Here is a 10,799-nt window from a genome sequence, read left to right on the forward strand (position 1 = left end):
AAAAAAAAAAAAAAAAAAAAAAAAAAAAAAAAAAAAAAAAAAAAAAAAAAAAAAAAAAAAAAGAAGTGTTGGCCGGGTGCAGTGGTTCACCCCTGTAATCTCAGCGCTTTGGGAGGCCAAGGCAGGAGGATTGCTTGAGCCCAAGAGTTTGAGACCAGCCTGGGCAACACAGCAAGACCCAATCTCTTAAAAAATATTTTTAAAAATTACCCAGGCATGGTAGTGCACACCTGTGGTCACAGCCATTGGTGGGGGGCTGAGGCAGGAGGATTGCTTAGGCTGAGGAGTTCAAGGCTGCCATGAGCTATGATTGTGCCCCTGCACTCCAGCCCAGGCAACAAAGCAAGATCATGTTAAAAAAAAAAAAAAAAAAAAAAGAGCCAGGCTCGGTGGCTCACCGCTGTAATCCCAGCTCTTTGGGAGGCTGAGACGGGCAGACCACTTGAGCTCAGGAGTTTGAGACCAGCCTGGCCAACATAGTGAAACCCCGTCTCTATTAAAAATACAAAATTTAGCTGGGCATGATGGCTCACACCTGTGATCCCAGCACTTTGGGAGGCGAAGGCAGGAGGATCACCTGAGGACAGGAGTTCGAGACCAGCCTGGCCAACATGGCGAAACCCTGTCTCTGCAAAAATACAAGAATTAATCAGGCATGGTAGCAGGTGCCTGTAATCCCAGCTACTTGGGAGGCTGAAGCGGGAGAATCACTTGAGCCCAGAAGGTGGAGGTTGCAATAAGCTGAGATTGCACCATTGCACTCCAGCCTGGGCAACAGAGCAAGACTCTGTCTCAAGAAGAAGCAGAAGGGAGGGAGAGGGGGAGGGGGGAAGAGCTGCATGGGGTAGGGCACTGTCATTAGGATTATTGTCCAGTAAAACCCATTCTTTTCAGGGGTCACCCCTGCTTCAAGCCGGTGCCTCTTTCTGGCTCCTATGGGGACCACAGAAGCCACGCTCCGGATGGAAAACGTGGACGTGAAGGAGGAATGGCAGGACGAAGACCTTCCCAGGTAGGACTTCCACACCCCTAAGTCAGCCGTCGGGGGAGCAGGTGTCTCTCCCAGGTGGGACGCAGGAGCCAGGCCGTCTCTAAATGGGAACGGCCCGGGGCTGGCCTGGTTCCATCTCTGTGTCTTCATCTCCCGCACACTCTGGGAGGGCTGAGGCCCTGTGTGTGAGTGTTCTCTGTGGCTTCACAGTGGGGTAGTCCAGGCCAGGCACATAATGGGTATTTGCTCATTCATTTAAGATTCATTTCTGTCCTCCCTGCCCCAAGGCTCCAAAGGAGCCCCCAACCCTACACCATTTTAAGAGTTCTTAACATTCTGGCCGGGTGCAGTAGCTCACGCCTGTAATCCCAACACTTTGGGAGGCCGAGGCGGGTGGATCACTTGAGGTCAGGAGTTCGAGACCAGCCCAGCCAACATGGCAAAATCACGCCTCTACTAAAACTACAAAAATTAGTTGGGCATACCAGGAGTGGTGGCTCACGCCTGTAATCCTAGCACTCTGGGAGGCCGAGGTGGGAGGATCACAAGGTCAGGAGATTGAGACCATCCTGGCTAATGCGTTGAAACCCCATCTCTACTAAAAATACAAAAATTAGCCGGGCCTGGTGGTGGGCACCTGTAGTCCCAGCTACTCCAGAGGCTGAGGTGGGAGAATGGTATGAACCCGGGAGGCGGAGCTTGCAGTGAGCCGAGATCTCTCCACTGCACTCCAGCCTGGGCGACAGAGCGAGACTCCATCTCTTAAAAAAAAGAAAAAAAAATAGCTGGACATGGTGGCACGCGCCTGTAATTCCAGGTCGAGGCAACATGGTGATTTATTAGCAGCCTTTAGGAGACACCTAACTCCCTTAACATGCTGAATTTTTTTTTTTTTTTTTGAGTCTCACTCTGTCCCACAGGCTGGAGTGCAGTGGCGCGATCTTAGATCACTGCAACCTCCACCTCCTGGGTCCAAGTGATTTTCCTGCCTCATCCTTCCCCGGGTAGCTGGGATTATAGGCGCCTGCCACCACACCTAGCTGATTTTTGTATTTTTAGTGTAAATAAATAGTAGAGATTGGGTTTCACCATTGTTGGCCAGGCTGGTCCCGAACTCCCAAAGTGCTGGGATTCCAGGTGAGAGCCACCAAGCCCGGCCTCTATGCTGAACGTTTTGCAGAGATATCTTGTCTACACTCTGTTTCCCCTCCACAAGGAGCCCCGCAAGAGCACAGGTCTTTGTTTAGCTCACTGCTGTATCCCAACATAAGGATAGTGCCTGGCATACAGTCGGCGCTTAACAAATATTGGGTGACAGGTGCTGGTCACTAGTCAGAATAAGAAATCACAGGGGCTGGGTGCGGTGGCTCACGCCTATGATCCCAGCACTTACAGAGGCTGAGGCTGGGGAAATGCTTGAGCTCAAGAGTTTGAAACCAGCCTGGGCAAGTTAGTGAGACCCCATTTCTACTAAAAAAAAAAAAAAATAGCTGGGCATGGTGGTATGCACCTACAGTCTCAGCTACTTGGAAGGCTGAGGCAGGAGGATCACTTGAGCCCAGAAGGCGGAGGTTGCAGTGAGCCATGATTGCACCACTGCACTCCAGTTTGGGTGACAGAGCGAGTCTCTGTTTATTTATCTTATTATTTATTATTATTATTTTTTGAGACGGAGTCTTGCTCTGTCGCCCAGGCTGGAGTGCAGTGGCGTGATCTCTGCTTGCTGCAAGCTCTGCCTCCCGGGTTCACGACCTTCTCCTGCCTCAGCCTCCCAAGTAGCTGGGACTACAGGCGCCCGCCACCACGCCTGCCTAACTTTTTTGTATTTTTAGTAGAGAGGAGGTTTCACCGTGTTAGCCAGGATGGTCTCGATCTCCTGACCTCGTGATCCACCCACCTCGGCCTCCCAAAGTGCTGGGATTACAGGCGTGAGCCACCACGTCCAGCCGCCTATCTCTATCTAAAAAGAAAGAAAGAAAAAAAAAAAAAGGCCAGTCGCAGTGACTCAGGCCTGTAATCCTAGCACTTTGGAAGGCCGAGGTGGGCAGATCACAAGGTCAGGAGTTTGAGACCAGCCTGGCCAACATAGTGAAACTCTGTCTCTACTAAAAATAAAAAAATAAAAAAAAAATTAGCTGGGCATGATGGCAGGCGCCTGTAATCCCAGGTACTCAGGAGGCTGAGGCAGGAGAATCACTTGAACACGGGAGGAGGAGGTTGCAGTGAGCCGAGATGTACCACTGCATTCCAGCCCAGGTGACAGTGCGAGACTCTGTCTCAAAAAAAAAAAAAAACCAAAAAAACAAAAAAACTACATGGAAAGGAAGCTGTGCAAATTTGCTGTTGAGATGTGTGACTCTGATTTGCTGGCTAGAGATAGCCGCTCATCCCTCTTCCCTTTCAGAGCCAGGAATTCATCCATCCCCCAGACACAATGCCTGCGGGTCAGTTATGGAAACTACTGGGTGAGGTTCAGTCAAAAAAACCAGGTGTGTTCCACCTGAAAAAGAGAATTTGAAAAGAATCTCCAGGCCGCCCGCAGTGGCTCACGTCTGCAGTCCCAGCAGTTTGGGAGGCCGAGGCGGGCAAATCACTTGAGGTGAGGAGTTCGTGGCCAGCCTGGACAAAATGGCGAAACCCCATCTCTACTAAAAATACAAAAATTAGTTGGGCGTGGTGGCAGGCACCTGTAATCCCAGCTACTCAGGAGGCTGAGGCAGGAGAACCGCTCGAACTCGGGAGGCGGAAGTTGCAGTCAGCCAAGATCATGCCACTGTACTCCAGCCTCGGCAGTGGAGTGACTGAGACTGTCTCAAAAAAAAAAAAAAAAAAAAAGAATCTCCAGTTCCAGAGAAATCTCAATCTGAGAAGGTTCCGGAGGGTAGGACGAGGCCGAAAGAACGAACTTAAAAGAGAAAGGGGTTTGAAGGAGATAAAGAAGAATGCCTCGGGCCGGGCGCGGTGGCTCAAGCCTGTAATCCCAGCACTTTGGGAGGCCGAGACGGGCGGATCACGAGGTCAGGAGATCGAGACCATCCTGGCTAACATGGTGAAACCCCGTCTCTATTAAGAAATACAAAAAACTAGCCGGGCGAGGTGGCGGGCGTCTGTAGTCCCAGCTACTCGGGAGGCTGAGGCCGGAGAATGGCGTGAACCCGGGAGGCGGAGCTTGCAGTGAGCTGAGATCCGGCCACTGCACTCCAGCCCGGGCGACAGAGCGAGACTCCGTCTCAAAAAAAAAAAAAAAAAAAAAGAATGCCTCGAAGCAGTCGGTCTCCGTCAAAATGAGTCAGGCTGGTGTGGGAGGCCGAGAGCTTCCTTCCCATTCACGTCCAAGCAGAAGGAGGACTGTTGAAGATGGCACCTTCATATTCAAGAACTTCAGCCCTCTCCTGAATCCAGTCATTGCCAAGCCTCTAAGGCCCATGCACCTGTGTGTGCTTCTTTGTAGCAAGGGGTCCCTGTTCTCAGAATAGCCGACAATCACAACTGGGAGTGGAGGCTGACATCTGTAATCCCAGCTCTTTGGGAGGCCAAGGTGGGAGGATCCCTTGAGCCCAGGAGTTCGAGATTAGCCTGGGCAATATAGCAAGACCCCATCTCTTAACAAAAACAAGCAAAAACTGGCCGGGCCTGGTGGCTCACACCTGTAATCCCAGCACTTTGGGAGGCCGAGGCGGGCAGATCACCTGAGGTCAGGAGTTCGAGACCAGCCTGACCAACATGGAGAAATCCCGTCTCTACTAAAAATACAAAATTAACCAGGCCTGGTGGCCCACGCCTGTAATCCCAGCTACTCGGGAGGCTAAGGCAGGAGAATCGCTTGAACCCGGGAGGTGGAGGTTACAGTGAGACAAGATCGCACCACTGAACTCCAGCCTGGGCGAGAAAGTGAGACTCCATCTCGAAATAAATAAATAAATAAATAAAATAGGAAATGAAAAAAAATTAGTCAGGTATGCTGGCTTGCACCTGCTACTCAGGAGGCTGAGGCAGGAGGATCGTTTGGACGTGGGAGGCAGAGGTTGCAGTGAGCCAAGATCGCACCACTGAACTCCAGCCTGGGCGACAGAGTGAGACTCTGACTCAAAATAAATAAATAAAATAAAATAAAATAGGCCGGGCGCGGTGGCTCAAGCCTGTAATCCCAGCACTTTGGGAGGCCGAGACGGGTGGATCACGAGGTCAGGAGATCGAGACCATCCTGGCTAACACGGTGAAACCCCGTCTCTACTAAGAAATCCAAAAAAAAAAACTAGCCGGGCACGGTGGCGGGCGCCTGTAGTCCCAGCTACTCGGGAGGCTGAGGCCGGAGAATGGCGTGAACCCGGGAGGCGGAGCTTGCAGTGAGCTGAGATCCAGCCACTGCACTCCAGCCTGGGCTACAGAGCGAGACCCCGTCTCAAAAATAAAGTAAAATAAAATAAAATAAAATAAAATAAAAATAGTCAGGTATGCTGGTGTGCACCTGTAGTTCCAGCTTCTCAGGAGGCTGAGGCAGGAGGATTGTTTGGACCTGGGAGATTGCAGCAATGAGCTATGATCACACCACGGCACTGCAGCCTGGACAACAGAGCAAGACTGCATCTCTAAGAAAAATAATGAAAATTTTAAAATAATGTCATTTCAAGCAGCACAGCATAAACAAAGGCACATAAGCTTTGGGATCGGACGCCCATGGTTCAAATCCCAATTCCCCAGCAAGTTTGCTCTGCCATCTGGGCTACCTCTTTGGGTGTCTCAGTGCCTCTGTTTTCTGATCTGTAAAATGGGACAATAATCTCCCGCACACCAGGTGGTTGTGGAATTTTGATGAAACAGCCGACATGGGCTGTGCAAATGACGAAGGCAGCACAAATAAATAATCATCTCCAGTGTTACTATTATTATTAGCTCCCTTTCCCCCTACTGATGTTTTTTTCTTTTCTTTTTTTTTTTTTTTTTTTGAGACAGAGTCTCACTCTGTCACCCAGGCTGGAGTGCAGTGTGCGATCTCAGCTCACTGCAACCTCCGCCTCCCGGGTTCAAGTGATTCTCCTGCCTCAGCCTCCCAAGTAGCTGGATTACAGGCACCCGCCACCACGCCTAGCTCATTTTTGTATTTTTAGTAGAGACGAGGGCTCACCATGTTGGCCAGGCTGGTCTCGAACTCTCAACCTCAGGTGATCTGCCCACCTCAGCCTCTCAAAGTGCTGGGATTACAGGCATGAGCCATTGGGCCCAGCTCCACTGATAATTTTTTTTTTTTTTTTTGAGAGAGTCTTGCTCTGTCACCTAGACTGGAGTGCAGTGGCACAATCTCGGCTCACTGCAACCTCCACCTCCCGGGTTCAAGCAATTCTCCCACCTCAGCCTCCCGAGTAGCTGGGATTACAGGCACCCACCACCACACCCAGCTAATTTTGTATTTTTGGTAGAGACGTAGTTTCAACATGTTGGCCAGGCTGGTCTCGAACTCGCAACCTCAAGTGATCTGCCTGCCTCGGTCTCCCAAAGTGCTGGGATTACAGGCGCGAGCCACCCCACCCGGCCTCCACAGATAAGTTTAAAAGCTCTCGTCTCACCCAAGCCTTCTTGAGACAAAGACCGAGGCTGAGCGCAGCTGCAAGTATGAGCTGGAGGCCGTTCTGGAAGGGGTGAGGCCAGCGGGAGCAGGAGGAGGGAGTGCTTCTGGTGGATTTCTTACACCTGCAAGGCTGCTCGACCCCCCCCTCCCCCCCCACCGCTGCAGCAGCTCTGCGTTTGCAGGACAGCGGCCTCGCTGTGCCAGCCTGGGCCCCACAAGCTACGCCTTTGCCAACAGGGCACTTCCTCCACGAGGCCTCTGTCTTCCTCGTCTCTGGAGGGACTGAGTGCAGCTCCTCGGTGCAGGTCCAGCTGCGGCCACACATAACCACCTCTGTCTGCTGCAAAACAGCTCACAATTCTATTTCTTCCAGCCCAGCCATCCCCTCCCCTGGGGACTGCAGAAGTGGTCTTTGTACTTCCCCTAAGGATGTCGGACAGAGCTCTGCATGGCCTCTGTCCTTCAAGCCCTTTTTTTTTTTTTTTTTTGAGACAGAGTCTCACTCCATCACCCAGGCTGGAGAGCAGTGGTGCAGTCTCGGCTCACTGCAACCTCCGCTTCCCGGTTTCAAGCAATTCTCATGCCTCAGCCTCCCAAGTAGCTGGGATTACAGGTGCGCACCACCACGCCTGACTCATTTTTGTATTTTCGTTAGAGACAGGGTTTCACCATGCTGGTCAGGCTGGTCTTGAACTCCTTACCTCAAGTGATTTGCCTGCCTCAGCCTCCCAAAGTGCTGGGATTACAAGTGTGAGCCACTGCGCCCGGCCTCCTTCTAGCATTTTCCTTCACTCTTACCCTTCTGCAGCCTGCTACGGAGCTAGCGCTGAAGGCAGCCCAGAGATTGCTTGCTGCCTTGATCTCTCCATTCATTCATTCTGATGCTATGCGCCGACTGTATACCAGTCCCTTATAGCCTCACAACCCAATGCAAGGTGGCAGCTGGGTTCATGGTGCTTCTGACCAGGTCAGGGAGGGAAGGGGAGCTGTGATTCCTGGCTGCGAAGGGTGAGGAGGGATGAGCCGGGGAAGGAGGTGGGGTGTAGGGGCCCCGCATTCCAAGGAGGACAGCATGTGCAAAGGCCCTGGGCTCAGTGGAAGCAGGTTGAGGGACTGAAGAAGGCTGTGTGGGGAAACTGAGGACTGGGGGAGGAGCTTGCCCAGGGCATCATAGCCGAGGAGGGTCAGGTGCAGTGTGAGTTGCCTCACAGCTCCCTCTGCTCTCTTCTCCTCACAACTGAGTGGCTGCCGGTTTTGTTTGCTTGCTCGTAACTTTTTGTTTTTCGTTTTGGGTTTTTGGGGGGTTTTATTTGTTTATTTATTTGAGACGGAATCTCGCTGTAACACCCAGGCTGGAGTGCAATGACGTGACCTCAGCTCGCTGCAACCTCCACTTTCCAGGTTCAAGCAATTCTCCTGCCTCAGCCTCCCGAGTAGCTGGGATTACAGGCGCCCACCACCATGCCCAGCTAATTTTTGTATTTTTAGCAGAGATGGGGTTTCACCACATTGGTCAGGTTGGTCTCGAACTCCTGACTTCAAGTGATCCACCCTCCTCAGCTTCCCAAAGTGCTGTGATTACAGGTGTGAGTCACCATGCCTGGCTGCTTGTAACTTTTTAATTAATTTTTTTTTTTTTTCCGAGATAGGGTCTTGTTCTGTCACCCAGGCTGGAGTTCAGTGATATAATCATAGCTCACTATAGCCTCCATGTCCCAGGCTGAGGCGTTCCTCCCACTGAAGCCTCCTGAATATCTGGGACCACAGGCATATGCCACCACACCCAGCTATTTTTTTTGTGTTTTTTTTTTTTTTTTTTTTTTTTTTTTTTTTGAGGCAGAGTCTCGCTCTGTCTCCCAGGCTGGAGTGCAGTGGCACGATCTCGGCTCACTGCAAGCTCTGCCTCCCGGGTTCACGCCATTCTCCTGCCTCAGCCTCCCGAGTAGCTGGGACTACAGGCGCCCGCCACGTCGCCCGGCTAGTTTTTTGTATTTTTTAGTAGAGACGGGGTTTCACCGTGTTAGCCAGGATGGTCTCGATCTCCTGACCTCGTGATCCGCCCGCCTCGGCCTCCCAAAGTGCTGGGATTACAGGCTTGAGCCACCGCGCCCGGCCAACCCAGCTATTTTTTATTTTCTGTAGAGACGGGGTCTCACTGTGTTGCCCAGGCTGGTCTCAAACTCCTGGGTTCAAATGATCCTCCGACCTCGGCCTCCCAAAATGCTGGGATTACAGGCATGAGCCCCTGCGCCTGGCCTGTTTTGAAATACTTCCAAACTTGGAAAAAAATTACAACAATGATATAAAGAACATCTGCACACCTTTAGAAGGATTATACAATTGTTAACATTTTGCTCCTTTTATATCAAAGTCAGCCCTTGGGGCTGGGCACAGTGACTCACATCTGTAATCCCAGCACTTTGGGAGACCAAGGCAGGCGGATCACCTGAGGTCGGGAGTTTGAGACCAGCCTGGCCAACATGGTGCAACCCCGTCTCTACTAAAAATACAAAAATCAGCTGGGTGTGGTGGCGGGCGCCTGTAATCCCAGCTACTGGGGAGGCTGAGGCAGGAGAATCGCTTGAACTCGGGAAGCGGAGGTTGCAGTGAGCCGAGATTGTGCCGCTGCACTCCGGCCTGGGTGACAGAGCAACTCTATCTCAAAAAAAAAAAAAAGTATCCTCAATTGTCCCAATAATGTCCCATGTCCCTGTTTAGCTAATGCCCCACTCCAAACCCCAGATCCAAGACCCAGTCTGGGACGACTCATTGCATCAGATTGAGTATACTGGGTTGTGTGTCTACTGGGGCGTGCGTCTCACCAGGCACTGGGACTTAAACTTCTGTCTTCTGGGGGAACACCATCCAACCCACCTCAGCAGGACGAAGCCACGCTGTACATCTTGCATATGGTGGGACCCCCACATTCTTTTTTTTTTTTTTTTTTTTTGAGACAGAGTCTTGCTGTCACCCAGGCTGGAGTGCAGTGGCAGGATCTCAGCTCACTGCAACCTCCACCTCCCCGGATCAAGCAATTCTCCTGCCTCAGCCTCCCGAGTAGCTGGGATGACAGGCACGCGCCACCACGCCTGGCTAATTTTAGTATTTTTAGTAGAGACGGGGTTTCGCCATGTTGGCCAGGCTGGTCTCGATCGCTTTACCTCGTGATCCGCCCGCCTCGGCCTCCCAAAGTGCTGGGATTACAGGTGTGAGCCACCATGCCCGGCTGGGACCTCCACTTTTTACCTAGGTTGCCCATCACGAAATTTGAAAGCTGACTCTGCAGAGGGCTAAGTGGATATATTATACCCGTGGGCCATGGAGGGGATCTCCAGGTCTGGAGAGTCTGAGGTTTTCCTGGAGCTTGTGGAAGTAACAGGATCTCACCTGATCTTGGAAACTGCAGCTCCATGAACAAGCGGGGAGAGCTTGCTCCACCCATGTTGGGAGCAGCGGGTCCTCCTTCAGGGAGCCTGGAGCCCTGCCAGGTCGGCTTCTCCAGTTCCGCGTGATCTTAAACCTTTCCTGAACATCCACTGCAATGGGCGGCTCAGCCTCAGGACCTCATCCCATCCCTGCCACACCGCCTCCCCCTGGCCCTCCCTCCCTCCTTTTTTTTTTTTTTTTTTTTTTTTTTTTGAGACCCGGAGTCTGGCTCTGTTGCCTGGGCTGGAGTGCAGTGGCCGGATCTCGGCTCACTGCAAGCTCCGCCTCCCGGGTTCACGCCATTCTCCTGCCTTAGCCTCCCGAGTAGCTGGGACTACAGGCGCCCGCCACCTCGCCCGGCTAGTTTTTTGTATTTTTTAGTAGAGACGGGGTTTCACTGTGTTAGCCAGGATGGTCTCGATCTCCTGCCCTCGTGATCCGCCCGTCTCGGCCTCCCAAAGTGCTGGGATTACAGGCTTGAGCCACCGCGCCCGGCCCTCCCTCCTCCAACCACTCCCTCCTCCCCCACTGCTCTCTCTGCGCCAGGCATCCTGGGTCTGCTTTCTGATGTGCCCTTGAACTTGGCAAGCTTATTCCGGTCCCAGAGCCTGGACCTCTGCACTGCCTTCCATCTGGAGTGCTCTTGCCTGGTCTCTGCAGGATGCCAACGTCATGCTTAAAAGTCTACACTTAAGCCGGGCGCGGTGGCTCAAGCCTGTAATCCCAGCACTTTGGGAGGCCGAGACGGGCGGATCACGAGGTCAGGAGATTGAGACCATCCTGGCTAACACGGTGAAACCCCATCTCTACTAAAAA

General features: G+C 52.2%; 1 protein-coding gene across 1 annotated transcript in view; it reads left to right on the forward strand.

Annotated features, from left to right (window-relative positions):
- Positions 1-10,799, forward strand: part of ATCAY (ATCAY, caytaxin) — a 41,622-nt gene that overhangs the window by 5,944 nt on the left and 24,879 nt on the right. Inside the window, exon 3 of the mRNA XM_025368026.1 lies at positions 895-1,012. Coding sequence (XP_025223811.1) covers positions 936-1,012 — 77 coding nt within the window. The 5' untranslated portion in view covers positions 895-935. The remainder of the gene's footprint in view (positions 1-894; positions 1,013-10,799) is intronic.

Source organism: Theropithecus gelada, chromosome 19 (assembly GCF_003255815.1).
Source record: "Theropithecus gelada isolate Dixy chromosome 19, Tgel_1.0, whole genome shotgun sequence".
In the NCBI taxonomy this organism is placed as follows: domain Eukaryota; kingdom Metazoa; phylum Chordata; class Mammalia; order Primates; family Cercopithecidae; genus Theropithecus; species Theropithecus gelada.